The 16,326-nt window shown below is 33.7% G+C and overlaps 1 protein-coding gene across 11 annotated transcripts in view; it reads left to right on the top strand.

Moving 5' to 3' along the window:
* RAPGEF6 (Rap guanine nucleotide exchange factor 6) overlaps positions 1 to 16,326 on the top strand; it is a 209,555-nt gene that overhangs the window by 43,189 nt on the left and 150,040 nt on the right. For all 11 annotated transcript variants that reach the window (XM_028103455.2, XM_028103454.2, XM_088023257.1 and 8 more), the window contains exon 5: positions 9,879 to 9,948. In XM_028103455.2, coding sequence (XP_027959256.1) covers positions 9,879 to 9,948 — 70 coding nt within the window. The remainder of the gene's footprint in view (positions 1 to 9,878; positions 9,949 to 16,326) is intronic.

Raw genomic sequence — 16,326 nt, 5'->3', positions numbered from 1 at the left:
TTGTCATTTTACATTCCCACCAGCAGTATATGAGAATGCTAGTTGTTCCACACCTCCTCACAAACACTTGGTAAGGTCAATCTTTTTTTTAGAGAGAGAGAGAGAAAAAGAGAGCACGCACAAGCGTGAGATGGGGGTGGGGAGGGGCAGAGGCAGAGGGGGAGAGAGAGAATCTCAGGCTGACACCCTGCTGAGTGAGGAGCTGGTCTCCAGGGTTCCATCACCTGACTGTGAGATCATGATCTAAGCCAAAATCAAGAGTCATGCATATTTTACCTGTGTATATTCAATTGTTCTAGCACCGTTTGTTGATAAAACTGTCCTTTCTCTGAATTACCTTTGTATCTTTGTTGAAATTTTATTGACAATATGGGTCTATTTTGCAACTGTTTAATTTGTTTCATTGATTTATTTTTTTCATTGATTTATTTTTCTATGTTGTACCATTGCCACATTATCCTGATGACTCTAGCTTTATAATACATTACAGAATGTCTGGGTCCTCCCAGCTTTGTCAAATTGTTTGGGTTATTATAGGTTCTTTACAGTTTCAGATGAATTTTAGAATCAGTTTGTTAATTAAAAAAAAAAAAAGCAAAGCCTGGGATTTTGACTGGAAATGCACTGAATCTGTAGACCATTTTGGGTAGTAGTGACATCTTAACAGTTGAGTCTTTTAGACCATGAACAAGATGCATCACTCTATTTGTTTAGGTCAACAATGTTGTGTAGTTTTCTCTCAGTGGCCTTCTGTAGTCTTTGGTGTTGAGGTGTTGCATGTGTTGATTTTATATCTTTTAACCATACTAAATTCACATGTTCGTTCTAATAGCTGGCTTAGAGAATCTGTAGGATTTCCTATTGTCTACTGATTTGTGAGTTGACTATTTTGTTTTTTTTTTTTCCCCTAATTTAAACGCCCCCCACCCCCCAAGGCTTTCCTGCCTTACTACCCTGGGAAGAAACTACAGTACAGTGTTGTGATGTACAGAGAGCAGATGAGCTTTATTGTTCTGTCTAGAAGGGGAATTCGGGATGGGAAGGTAGAAGCATTCACTTTTTAACCAAATGTATTCATCGGTGTAAATTTTTTGCGGATGCTGTTTATCTAGTTGTCAGTTTGTAATCTATACTTTATTGCACACTCATCATCAGGCAACCACTGTTCTGCTTTCTGGTATATAGATAACATTTACCGCTATACCGTATACTGCAATATGTTGTATAATTCTTGGTATTTAAAATATTTCACTTAGCGTAATGTTTTGGAGATGCTTTCATGTTGCCATGTATGTCAACAATTAATTTTGTAAAATTGGTCATTAGTATCCCATTGTATGCATATATCATGTGTGTTTATACATTTTACTGTTGAAAGAAATTAAGGTTGTTTCCAATTCTTTGCGGTAACAAATAAAGCACCTATCATCATTTCTGTACAAGTCTCTGTGTGGACTTGTGTTTTTCTTCAGTAAATACCTTGAGTTCAGTGGCTGAGCTGTATGGTAGTCGTGTTTAACTTCTCAAAAGAACTGCCAGATGTTATGTCGAGTTTTCATTTATATTCCTACTACCAGTTTATAGAATTCACATTGCTCAGTATCCTCTTCAGTGCTTGAGATGGTTAGTCTTTAATTTTAGTTATTCTGGTGTGTATGAAATGGATCTAATTGTGGTGTAATTTGCAATTCTGTGATAACTATCAGCTTTTTTGCCTGTAGTTATTAACCATTCACAGATCTTCTCTTGTGAAAAGTTTCAGTTCTTAAGAGGTTGTCTCTCTTTTGAGTTATATGAGTTATTTATATATCATGCATAAAAATTCATTACAAGATAGATCTGTTGCAAATACTTTTCCTGGACTGATTCTTGCCTTTCCATTTTTCACGGGTGACTTCTTTAATTGTTACAAAGTCCCAAGGATGATTTTTTTCCCCTTTTATTTGTAGTACTTATGTGTGCCAACAAATCTTCTATTCCAAGTTTGTAAAGATTTTCTTCTGTTTCTTAGTTTTCTTAAAAAGCTTTATTGAAGTATAATTTGCATACCATAAAATTCATCCATCTTAAGTTCACAGTTGAATAATTTATAGTAAATGTATACATTGGTGCATCACAGCTACAGATGACTTCCATTGCCTGAAAAAGTTGCCTCATGCTCTTTTGCAGTTAACGTGATCTGCTTTCTGTCACTTTCTACTTTTTGCAGTTATTTAAAAGTAGTCTTTGGGTTTTTGGCTTCTGTCAGAATAATGTTTTTGAGAGTCAGCCATGTTTGAGCATATACCAGTTGAAGCACACCCATTTTTAAAAAATTATTAAATTGTACTTCATTCTAGAAAGATACCACATTTTGTCTAGCCATTTATTAGAAGATGAAAATTTTGAAAAATAAGAGATTTTTTATTATAGTTTGGGTGTTTTTACAAATAATGGTGTTATCAGGATTCGCTTGCAAGTCTTTATATGGGCCATGTGTTTACATTTGTTTTTAGATATCCAAAAATAGTGGGATTGTTCTGTTGTATAAAAAGCATATGTTTAACTTTTGAAAAGGACGAAATTGTTTAAAAGGTGACTGTACTGTTTTACATTCTGACCAGCAACATTTAATGGATCGAGTTTCTCTGTACTTCTCTATCACTTGCTGTTGACAGTCTTTGATTGTTACTGTTTCAATGTGTACTTAACAGCGGCTCAGTGTTATTTTAATTTGCATTTCAATAGTCAGTGGTGCCTTTGCAGATCTTTACATGTGCTTGTTAGGCATTGCTATACCTTCTCTGTTGAATTGTCTGTTAGTGCTTTTCTGTTTTCATTTGTATTGTTTGTCATACTCTCAAATTGTTAAGAATTTACAGTTGACTCTTGAACAGCTGATTGAAACATCCGTGTGCATGTTTTAGTGTGGACGTAGGTTTTCAGCTCCTTTGGGAGGAGGAATATGATTACTAGGTCATTGGTAAGAGTATTTTTAGTTTTGTAAGAAACTGCCAAACTCTACCAAAGTGTCTGTGTCATTTCATGTTCCTAGACCAATGAATGAGAGTTCCCATTGCTCCACAACCATATCAAGCATTTGGTGTTGTCTGTGTACTAGTGTTAGCCATTGCTATAGGGTGTAGTGGTAGCTCATTGTTATTTTGATTTGCATTTCCCTGATGACTTCTGATGTGGAGCTTTTCATGAGCTTGCTTGCCATCTGTGTATCATCTTTGGTAGGCTGTCTATTAAGGTCTTTGACCCATTTTTAAATTGTTTTCTTGTTGAGTTTTAAGAGTTCTTTGTTATTTTGGATAACAAACCTTTTTCAGATGGACCTTTTGGAAATATCTTTCTTGATCTGTGGCTTGTCTTCTCATTTTCTTGACTTTGTCTTTTGTATAATAGTTTTCATTGGTAATGAAGTTCAGCTTGTTTCTTTCGTGTATCATGCTTTTGATTTTGGATCTAAAGGTCACTACCATTCCTAGAATCATTTAGATTTTTCCTGTGTTTTCTAGGAGTTGTATGGTTTTATGTTTTAGATTGGTGATTCATTTTGAGTTAATTTTCTTGATGAGGTGGTGTAAGATCTGTGTCTAGATTCATTTTTTGACACGTAGATGTCCATTATTCCAGCACCATTTGTTGAAGAGACTGTCTTTGCTCCACTATGTTGCTTTTGCTCCTTTGTCAAAATCAGTTGAGCATATTCATGGATCTGATTCTGGGCTCCGTGTTCTATTTTATTGATACCTTTGTTTATTCTTTAACCAATACCACAGTGTCCTGTTCCCTGAATCTGTATGGTACGTTTTAAAGTCATCTAGTGTCATTCTTTTTTTATTTTTTTAAGATTTATTTATTTAAGAATGAGCAGGAGAAGGAGAAAGAGCACAAGTGGTGGGACGGGCAGAGATAGAGGGAGAAGCAGACTCCCTGTTGAGTAGGGAGCCAGATGTGGGACTCCATCCCAGGACCCTGAGATCATGACCTGAGCCAAGGGCAGACATTTATTAACTGAACCACCCAGGTGCCCCTAGTGTCAGTCTTCTGACTTAGTTCTTCTCCTTCAGTGTTGTGTTAGCTATTCTACTCTTGCCTGTCCATGTAAACTTTAGAATTGGTTTTTCAATATCTGCATATAACTTCCAGAGATTTTGATTGGAATTGCATTGAATCTATAATTCAAGTTGGGGAGAATTGACATCTTGACAACAATGAGTCTTTCTGTCCATGAACATGGAATCTCTCTTCATTTGTCTAGCTCTTTAATATCTTTGGTCAGAGTTTTATAATTTTCATCATACTGACCTTGTACATTATTCTGGTAGATTTTTACCATAGAACTTTCTATTTATTTGGATGCTAATGGAAATGGCATTGTGTTTTTTTTTTTTAATTTCAAATTCCGTTTGTTCATTATAGTATAAAGTAATTGATTTTTGTACATTAAACTTGTATTCTGCAACCTTGCTATAATAGCTTATACCAGAAGTATTTTTGGGTTTCCTCTCCCCCCAGATTTTGTACTTAGATAAACATGTCATCCGTGAACAGGGTAATTTTATCTTTGCCTTAGCAACCTTAGACCTTTTGTTTCCTTTTCTGACTGTATTAGTTAGGTCCCCCAGTATAATGTTGAAAAGCAGTGGTTGAGAAGGGGACATCCTTGCTTAAGTTCTCATCTTAGTAGATATTACTGTTCGTTTTTGTAAATAGTCAAAATCAAGGTGAGGAGGTTACCCTGTACTCCTAGTATACTGAGTTTTTATCATGAATGGGTTTTGGTTTTTGTCAAATGCTTTTTCTGCATCTATTGGTATGATTGTGTGTTTTTTTTTTAGCCTCTTGATATGATGGATTACATTAATTGATTTTTTTTTTTTGAATGTTGAACTATCCTTGTATTCCTGAGTTAAATCCTACTTGGTCATGGTGTATAATTCTTATACATCCCAGCCCTATCAGAGTCTGGTTCTGATACTTGGTTTGTCTCTTCCATCTGTGTCTTTTGTCTTTTAGTATGCCTTGTCATTTTTACTTGATAGCCAGACATGATGTACTGGGTAAAAGAAACTGCTGTAAATAGTCCTTTAGTAATATTCTGATAAAGTATGGGAGGAGGGAAAGCATTTTGTAGTCCTGTGATTAGATCTTATTTTTTTGGTGAGCTGTTACCTCTGAAGTGTGAACTTTACATGTATTCCTCAGTTTCTCCCCTGTTTCCCCACCTTTTAGGTGGGACAGGATTGCTAGAGAGGGTGGGAGTTGGATATTTCCCTTTCTTCTTATGGAAGGCTAGAGCCAACTTGAGTCTCTTAGACTCTCATGGGCAGACCTTGTGAGGAAGAACAGAATGCTGTGGGATGTTTCAAAATGGTTCCTTTTCTCCCTTCCCCTGCCAGAAGTACAAGGGGCTTTTTTATTCTCTGTGAGAACCTATTAGAGATCAATGAAGTAAAACTCAAAAAAGTATGGGGACCTTCATGGATTGTGTGTCTCTGAAGTTTTTAACTCTCAGAGTTGTCCACACTGAGCTTCCAGCAGTTCCTCAGTTACAGCTCAATTTTCCTTACCATGGCACTAGTTCCTGCAGTGATTGCTGCTCAAAGTTGTGTTTTTCTGGACTTGTCTGTCATTACATTCAATTTGGGGGCAGCAGTTTGTTCTTGTTACCTTACTTCTCTTACATATCAAGAAAGGTTGGTGATGTATTGATTTGTTCACTTTTTTACTTGTTACTAAGACAGATGGCATTTTCCAAGATTCTTACATGCCAGAACAGAAACTGGAAGTCTGGAAATACTTTGAATCTGTAGATTATTTGAGGGAGACTTGAAGTCTTAGCAACATAGCATCATCAAAGATGTAAATATATATAAAAACAGTCCATATTCGTAGATTGGATGATGCTGTGTTGGATGCTATGCTATGTTGTAATTTCTGCATTTTTCAGTGTATTAGTCCATTAGTCCGACTAGTCCCAAATATTTTTCTTTTTGATCCTACTCTGGATAGCATTGCATCCTTAATTTCATGTTTATTTTTTTCATTGCTAATATATAGAAACGCAGTTGATTTTACGTATTCATGTTATGTCCCGTGACCGTGGTACACTCTAAGTTTTCTAGGAAAGTTTATGGGTCCTTAGAATTTGCCACATATAGGATGGGTCATCTCCGGTAAAGACATTTTACTTCTTCGTACCCATTCTCTGTGCCTTTAATTTTCTTTTTCTTGTGTTATTATACTGCTATAATCTCTAGTACATTGTTGGTTGGAAGTGGTGAGAGTGGACAGCCTTGCCTTGTATTGTTGCATATTGTATGCATGTTGTAATCCTGAGGTGAACTATTAAGAATTTAATAACATTTAAAGAACATATAAAAATCATCACAGAAGTTAAAACAGTAGACTAAAACTGCTCATCAGAGATGATGGCAGTAACGTAGGAGCAGAGGGACAAAAAGGGTGGGGGTGGCATTTACAAAGTAAGTAGGAAAATCAAACCATGTCAGTAATATTGTTACATATTATGGTCTAGGCACTCTAGTCAAAAGACGCTCTATCAGATTCTGTGATAATCCAAGATCCAATTATATGTTATCTTTAGGTGGTACTTAAGGTTCAAAGCACAAATACATTTAAAGTAAAAGGATGGAAATATAGTAGGCAAGTTGTATGCATAAGAGAACTGGAGTGGTCATATCAACATCAATCAAAATCCTATAAAACCCAATATGTGACTGGAGACTAAGAGCAAATTCTCACAGTTGTAAAAGGATGAATGTATTAGGAACATAAAACAGTTTGTACTGATAGAGCTCTAAAATACTAGAAGTAAAAACTGACAGTTGAAAAGATCAGTAGAAATTGAACTCTTATAGCTGGAGATTTCAAAACTCTTATCAGTAGAACCACTCGATTGAAAAATTAGTAAAGACAAATAGTTTGAGAAGTACTGTTACCACTTTGATACTTTTTTTTTTTTCAGGCTTATAGATCATTTTCCAGGATAGAGCATATTCTAGACTATAAAATGTCTCAGTAAATTTAAAAAGGTTGAAATTACTCAAGGTTTATTCTCTGAGTATATTGGAATTAAATTATAAATGAATTCCAGGAAGAAATGTGAGAATTTAAACAAAACATTTGTAAATGACCCATAGGTCAAGGAAAAGTTCACAGCAAAAATTAGAAAATGTTTTGAAATGAATGAAAACACATAACAAATATGGAGATTCCCCTAAAGGGGGAATTTAGAGGGAAATTTACAACACTAAATTTATAGTAACTTAATGAGAAAAGAATGATCTCAATTCAGTCACCTTAAGTTTTCATCTTAATAAGAATAGCAAAGTAAATTTGAAACAGAGGTAAAGTTTGAGTGGAAATCCATGAAATAAAAACCAGAAAAACAATAGAAAATAATCAATGAAGGGAAAAGTTGGTTCCTTGAAAAGGTCAACAAAACTGATAAACTTTGGGATAGACTGATGATTTAAAAAAGAGAAAACACGTATTACCAAAATCAGGTATGAAAGAAGAGATATTAACACCCTACAGAAGTTAAAAGTATTTAAAAATTTTATAAGCTACTTTATAACAAATAGGGCAGATCTTACAAAGACACACATTACCATAAATAGGCTGAAAAAGAAACTTTGAATATATTTATGAAAAAGTAAAGAAATTAAATTGATAATTACATTTATTCCCACAAAGAAAAGGCTAGGCCCAAATGGCTTTACTGCCAAGTGTTTTCAGGTATTTAGGGAAGCATTGTTATTTATCCTGTACAAACTCCTCTGGAAATGGGGAAAGGAGGAGCACTTAAAACCTATTGTATGAGTCCAGTATTAATCTGACACTAACACATACAAAAACAACACAAGAAAAACAAACTACATGTTGTTATCTTTCATGAGCATACATGCAGCAGTCATTAACAAAATAACAGCAAACCAAATCCAGGTATATATTAATAAAGTATTAGAAACTGAGTAAGTTGGGGTTATCTTGAGAAGGCAAGACTTATTAGCATTCATAAATCAACTAATACAGTATGCTGTTAGTAAAATAATGGACAAAAATCATATTCTTTCAGTAAAAAAAGAAAAAAATTGAAAAAATCTAAAACCTGTTCACGATAAAGCTTTTGAACATACTAGACATAGAGTAGGCAATTTGCTAATTCTGCTCTAGGGCATGTACCTAAATGGCCTAGAGATTTCCTGTTGGTTGTAAAATGGGATACTATAGGCGTCATCTTAAGTTCTTTATTTTCTCTCTTAGGAATCATAGCTGTGTCCTTCCTGTTTTCCAACGTGTTGAAACTGTTGTTTTATATATTTTGTATGATTTCTCAATTTTTTAGGTAGAATAAATCTGGTCCCTGTTACTCTATCTTCAATGAAAGAAACTTCCACAGATTTACTTCTAATTTTTTATGCATTAGATGCTATTAGAGTTTGGGGGAAAAATAGTTACAGTGCTTAAGAAAAAACAAAAGTGATTTTTTTATGTTCAGAAGTGATTTATTACATTTAGACTTTAAGATTTTGTTACAAGACTGATATGCTGCCTACTGAACTAAGGAGGCACCTTAGGATTTTGTTATGAACTAATATTTGTGTATAACATTATATTTTGTGAAGAATTGACGTTTTTAGAAAATTGAAACTTTTCATAAAAGTACATGATAGGTCTCTTCATTCAATCATTCTTTCTAGTCTAAAATTATATAGTGTTTTATAAATATTTCCTCATTATGTTTACTTTTTAGTATTTTATATTTTGCTTCATTAGTGGAGTTTCTTTTTAATTTGGTTAGTTTGTAGTCATATTTTAGATATTTTATAATTGGCCATGGTACTTAATTTTCGTTGATGTAATATTTTAGATTGCTTTTTACAATTTAAGTGTGGTCTCCATATTAGATATGTTAACATTTTGTGTCTTAAATAATTAGCAAGTATTTTATTAGCAAGTATTTTATCCTATCCCTCCATCCTTTTAAAACATTCAGTTTCTCTTTTAAAATGAAAATGTTGTTTTTCCTATATGAATGCTTCCTTTTTTGATTGCTGAGAAGTCTTTCTCCCAGGTGAAGAATATAGAAATATATTTTCTTTTAGAATTAGCCCAGTTATAGTTTTTTGAAAGAGGTAGCCAGGGATTCCCCAGCAGTATTTCTTTTTTTTTTTTTTTTTAAGATTTTATTTATTTATTCATGAGAGACAGAGGGGGAGAGAGAGAGAGAGACAAGCAGAGGGAGAAGCAGGCTCCCAAGGAGCAGGGAGCCCGATGCGGGACTCGATCCCAGGACCCTAGGATCATGACCTGAGCCGAAGGCAGATGCTTAACCATCTGAGCCACCCAGGTGCCCACCCCAGCAGTATTTCTGAAAAATAAATCACATGTGTATCTTAGTACATTTATTTATATATTTAAATGTGGATATATTTTTAAAGTTCTTTTTATCTTGGTTACTGCTCCCAAAACTGAAAATAAATTATAATAATTTATTTTCAGAAAATATTCCATAGTTAGGGCTTCATTCTTTATTAGGTGTTTTTCTGTTAATTCAACATTATACCAAATTCAAGATTTGAGACTAGGCAAGTATCCTAAACTATAAAAGTTTTAGAGAAGAGTTAAAGGCAGATATTTTAAAAGATTTTTCACACAAAATGTGTTGAGATCAGTTATATCAGGGTAACTATGAAGAAAGATATTTTGGTTTGTTTTTAAGAAAATCTTGTATAAGTGATAGGATTGTAATTTCTTGGTTAACATTTAGGGTTTTTGGGGGGGTTGTTTTTTATTTTTTCCTATATTGATATATTTTATCTATAATTTTTGCTAAAGAAATTGTTCTTTTGTTTTTATAGTTTTGGTAAGCAGTTTGGAGGAAAAAGAGGATGTGATTGTCTTGTGTTAGAGCCTTCAGAAATGATTGTGGTAAGAACTTTAAAGAATGCTGAATTGTTTTTTTTGATATGCTTCAGTTTCATCTTTAAATGTAGTAGGATTTTAAGCACTCAAGGAGGTTCCATTACTGTGACTTTTAAAATATTGAGTAACATCAGACCTATTACCAAATCTGATAAGTTTTTATCTACTTTAAATTTTTTCTGATCCTTGAGAGGATTTAAAAAGTGATACAGTTCTGTATATCATGTTACAAATTTGGTGATTTCTTTTACTACTTCTACCAGAAATTTTTAATGAAGGCCTTATTAGAGGAACCCTGACTTTTCAAGTGTTTTCTCTTTTCCTCTTCAATTTAGTTAATAATCTTTGAACATCCATATTCTGTGTGCTGAACATGAGGGAAAGAGAGAAAAAGAGATACATAATTATATCCAAGTGCAAAATGGTTTAGATCTTAATATTTTTACTTTGAGTGTAATTAAGGAATAATTCTTGTTACTAAGAAATCTAGGTAGTTGATGTAACATTAGAAAACCTCACTTTATTCTGTTTCTTTTAGCATTAAAAGAACCAAGAACACAACTTTGTTTTACCTTGTTCTGAGATGACCTTACTAGAAAAATAGCTAATATTGAATGGACTCATTGTCCTGCTAGTGTCTCATGTAGATGATCATGTCATCTGATTTGATTTTAAATTATTAAGAAGTGAGGTTACATTCTTAATTATGCATTTTAATGTCAGGGTTCAAAGCTTCACATCTTCAATAGTTTTTCTCTTCTCCAAACTGGATCATCTACATTATAATGCACTCAGTGTCCTAAATTTCATGTAAACAAAAGAATTTCTTGCTCCTAAAAGGCAAAAATTATGTCTTACTCACTTTGTGTCTTCCATTGTATTGCAGAATGCTGCCTGCATAGTAAGTATTCAGTGAATGTTAATTAAATTGAAGTTTGTTCAAGGCTTGGACTGTGTATTATTTTTTTTTCTTTAAGTGTTTCTATACATAGCATATCCAAATAAGTCTTCAGAACTCTGTCTTCTAAATAAATATATTGAGGGGCATTGCAAGAAAATTGCCTCGGGCAGTACTAGTTTTCTCATTTATTTGTCAGTTGATGTATTTTGTATTTTTTGTACTTTATCAGGAAAGAATAATGCTTTTTACTGCAGTATTCTCATATACATTGTTTTTTTGTTTTTTATTGTGCTAAAATACACAACATAAAATTTACTATCTTAACCATTTTTAAGTGGTCAGTGTAAAGTTATTATTTAAGTAGAAATTAATCACTCATAAATTATTAATTTTCCCCTTAAGTTAAAGGGAAAGCTGTTTTTCTGCCCAGACCAGTCTCTAAGGAGACCTGCTTGCTTTTAGTGGGGGACAGTATTTAAAGCCAAGATACGGCTGCCCATTGTTTTCATTGCTCTAGGTGCCTTTTTGCTTAGAGGGCCTCTCAGTGAACAGAGCTAAAAAATACATATGTGAGTGTATGTATACCCACACACTTACATATACACGTCTATACTTATTTTTTCTGTATCTGTTTAAAACCCAGAATTTATTCTGGTCTTTCTTCTTCACTTGTTTCTTTCTTTCTAACAGAAAACGTGATTTCCATTATCATCAGTGTATTTACTTATACAGAGTAGTTGAAGAATTCCTTGCCTGTAACATTGTAGAAAGTGCTGCTAGCTAGAGGATTAGCATGCACAAATACACATATTTTAAGTATATATAACTCGTTTTAAGTATATATAACTTGTTAAGTATATGATAATTCGTTATAATTTAACTCTATATCAAAGTATAAAATGTTTCAGTCATCCACCCTAAAAGTAAGGAAATACTCAGAGAAACATTAGGAACCTGGCAAAAGGACAGAAGAACCAGATTAAAGGAACTTTTGTTGGCTAAATTTGGGACAATTTGAGAATTCACATAAAAATTCATAGTAATTAATGGTACCCTTATATATAAGAATTTATAATATGAATCATATGAATGAATGAATAAGAAGGAAAAGTTCTTCCTGATAATTGAATGCAAACTAATAAATATAGAAGAAATGATCTTAGAAAATCATTAATGAAGGCTAAAACTTGTGGACCACTGTTTGAGAAAACAATATTTACGTAATCTCAACATACCTCCCCACAAATCATTTATGAAGAGAAAAAAATTCACAAATTTTTAGTGGGGATAATATGGAGGATACCACTATAATGAAAATCATTGCTACCACCACCAATATGGGCACAAACTGATAAACTACTACTTCTAATAGAATGAGGACAAAATATCACCTTTGTGATAATTTCCTGTTAGAAATGCATACCTGAATCTAGTCATTAGAAAATATGAGACAAAACAAATTGAAAACATTTTACCAATTGACTAGCCTGTACTCTAAATATTCCAGTATCAAAAAACACAGAAAAAGACCAAGAATTGTTCCAGATTAAAGGCAAAAAGACATAACTAAACACAATACTTGATCTTGTATTAAATCCTGGAATTGGAAGGACATTTTGGCTATAAATGATGCTTTTGGCATAGTTGATGTAATTTGAATATGGACTTGTGGATTAGATAATACCGAATTCCCTGGTTTTAAGAACTCTACTGAGGTTATATGAAACAAAGTCTTTGTTATTAGGAAATACATGTTGACACATTTTAGGGTCAATTTATGCTCCCATGTCTCAGAAAAAATTTGCTTATGTGTATATAAAATCTTAAAAAATCACCAAAAAATCACATCAAGTTTTTTAGGTTTTTTTTTTTTTTTTCCCTTAAGTGAGGTCTCTGTCCAGTGTGGGGCTTGAACTCATGACCTTGAGATGAAGAGTTGCACATCAAGTATTTATTGATTGTTGGCTGGCAATTTTTGAATTCCAAAACCACATTTCCTTGGTGAGCAGTGTAGTAAAAAAATGCTTTATAAGTTATAGGAGAAAATTATTCACGATAGCTTTAAGATTTTTATTTTTGAGATTTCTGAAGGATTTTATTGTCAAAATGCCATGTGATTTTTTTCTTTTTTTTTTTTAGCTTTTCAACATTATTACATCTTTTTTTTTTTAATAGGCCCCATGTCCAAGTGGGGCTTGAACTCATAACCCTGAGATCAGTGGTTGCATGCTGTACTGACTGAGCCAGCCAAGCACCCTGATGCTACATCTTTTGACGTATAAAAATGTGTTGATATTTTTATGAGTATAAATCTTTGGTACCTCAGTATTTTTTAGCTGAAATTATTTAGAATTCATGAAAGAACTTAATCTAAGCGCATGAAGTTCTTTCAAATGGTTTTACTATGTATGTATGTGTACAAATTTTAATAACGCCCCTAGTGATTGGGAATGCCTGTTACTGAGCATCTTTCTGATCACCTGATACGTTAGTCATCTTAATCTGACATGTTAAAAGGAAATTTCCTTGTTTTGTGCATACTTTCATATGCCTTATAGGGGATTTGTTTTTCTTAATATTCATATGTCTTGCCCATTTTTCTAGTTGGATTTTTTTTTTTTGGTAATGATTTATTTATTTTAGCACAGTGGGGGAGGGCCAGACCTGGAGGGAAAGAGAGAGAACCCTAAGCAGACTACCTGCTGAGTGCTGAGCCCAACGCAGGGCTCTATCCCAGTATCCTGAGATCATGACATGAGGCCAAATCAAAAGTCAGACTCTCCAGGTACAATGGATTTTTTTTTTTCTTAAGAGCTTTTTGTTAAAGGATGAGCCTTTTTGCTTATAGGAGACTGTAAATAAATCATTTTTTCACTTCAGCTAAAATAAATTTTGCATTAGGTTTTTTTTATGTATAGAGTTGTTTTCCTCTTAAAAGTTTCTGGTTAACGTTCATATTTATTATTAGAAAGACCTTCCCCATGATGATATTACTGAACTTATAACCTGTATTGCTTTATAGAATTTTTTTTTAAAGATTTGTTTCAGAGAGAGCGTGCTCACGAATAAGCACTGCTGGGAGGAGGAATAGAGGGAGAGGGAGAATGTCAAGCAGACTCCTCACTGAACACAGAGCCAGATACAGGGCTCGATCTCAGGACCCTGAGATCATTACCTGAGCTGAAATCACAAGTCGGACACTTAAATGACTGAGCCGCCAACAAATCCTGCCTTATAGAATTTGTTAGTTCCTTACTTTAACTTTTAGATCTCATTCCTCTGGGTAGCTGAAGACAGTGGTAACCACTTAACTACCTGTCTCTCAACATTTCCTCCAAAAGCAGTACAGAGCTACAAGAGTAGAAGAAATCTATACATAAACTATGTTCATGGCATAAGTTGAAGGCAGAGAAAACCAAATTTGGAAAATAATTCTAAGTAAGGGGAGAAAACCCACCAATTCTCAGTATATTATCTCTCACACTCTGTCTTTTCCCAACCCTCAGCAAGGCTTTGTAGGGGGCAAAATCCAACCAAGCAGATTTGCAGAAAACACACAAGATGGAAGCTACCAAGTGGACCTAAGGTTAACCTGCACTGCCACTCCACACTAACTTCAGAATTGTGGGTGTCTATGTATGATAGAACAGAGCACAAACTATAGGGAAGTCATTTAAAATGGAATGATTTACCAAAGTCATCTTCTAAATGTGTATCTTCAGGGTTAAGACAAAAGGTAAAAAGAAGACAAACTCCCTTTGGTATTTAAGTGTTGAAGAAAAGCACGTTGGGAAGTTTTAGGTTCCTGCAAGACAAGGTGAACACAAAATCAGTCTTATAATGCTCCCTCCACCCCCAGCAAGACAAAAAGAAAAAATACATACCTGGCCTTCGGAGTATTTGTTAATTTCCTATTAAACTAGGAATCTTGTAAAATATCCCAATACTGCAGAAAAGATAAAAAGGGAGGATTAATGAAAGTATATATAGTTGTTACCAAAAAAGAAGAGCTTTGTTATATACCAACTGAGGAAAATTCATCTCCACCCCAGAAAAGAAAAAAAAAAAAAAAAACAGATGAAAACTGACCATACTTACATACAGACATATTCAATCAAGTGCTTAAGGACATTTTTTAAAAATGTAAAATCAGAAATTCAAAAACCAAGAAATGAAAATGGGAAGAAAAGTGGAATAAAAAGAGTACAAACTCGGTAAAGAAATGGAAGGCATAGGAAAAAAAATACTGATTATATATATATAAAATAAATAAATTGCAGGATGCCCCAGGGAGAATACACTCAAATGAAAGTTTAATAAGGTGCATTGAACAAATCAAAAGTACAGTGAGATAGCACCTTAACACCTGTCAAAATGGCTAAAATCAAAAGACAAGAAATAAGGGAGGGTTAGTGAGGATGTGGAGAAAAAGGAATCCTCATACACTGTTGGTGGGAATGTAAATTGGTACAACCATTGTGAAGAACAGCATGGAAGTTCCTCAAAAAATTTAAAACAAGAAATACCATATGATACAGTAACTCCACAACTGGGTATTTACCCAAAGAAAACAAAAACACTAATATGAAAAGATACATGTCCTCCTATGTTTATTGCAGCACTATTTACAATAACCAAGATTTGGAAGCAACCTAAGTGTTCATCAATAGATAAATGGATAAGGAAGATACAGTATATATTCAGTGGAATATTAATCAGCCATAAAAAAAGGATGAGATCTTGCCATTTGTGGTAACATGGATGGACCTTGAGGGTATTATGTGAAATAAATAAGACTGGAAAAGACAAATACCATAATGATCTCATTCATGTGGAATCTGAAAAAAATCAACAAAAAGCAGAATCAGACCTATAAATACAGAGAACAACGTGATGGTCAGAGGGGAAGGGAGTGGAGGTTGGGCAAAAATGGGTGAATGGGAGTGGGAGATAAAGGCTTCTGGTTATGGAATGAATAAATTACAGGAATGAAAGGTACAGCATAAGCAATATAGTCAGTGATACTGTAATAATATATGTTAACAGATGGTAGCTGCATTTGAGCATAGCATAATATGTAAACTTGTCAAATGACTATGTTGAATACCTGAAACTGATATAACTTTGTGTGTCAACTACACTTTTTAATTAAAGGAAATAAGAATTGAAGAAAGGTAGGGGAAAAGCAAGTAAATGAAAATGAAAAGAATGAAGTAGAAAGTGTCAGAGATACTATGTACTTGAAAGTTACTAAGAGAGAAGATTTTCAAGTTTCTTACCACAGAAATGAAATGGTAAATATGTGCTGTGATGGAGGTGTTAGCTAAGGTAATATGTGCTGTGATGGAGATGATAGCTAAGCTATCATCATTTTGCAATATATAAATGTATCCAAACAGCACATTGTATACCTTGAATTTACACAGTCTTATATGTGAATTCTATCTCAAAGCTGGAATAAAACAAATGGCAGAGAAAAATAG

This window comes from Eumetopias jubatus, unplaced genomic scaffold (genome assembly GCF_037043125.1).
Source record: "Eumetopias jubatus isolate StellerSeaLion01/CBP00866 unplaced genomic scaffold, mEumJub1_p1.0 scaffold_5, whole genome shotgun sequence".
Taxonomy (NCBI): domain Eukaryota; kingdom Metazoa; phylum Chordata; class Mammalia; order Carnivora; family Otariidae; genus Eumetopias; species Eumetopias jubatus.
Note: the sequence above shows the minus strand (reverse complement) of the source record. Positions and strands in the feature narration are given on the sequence as shown.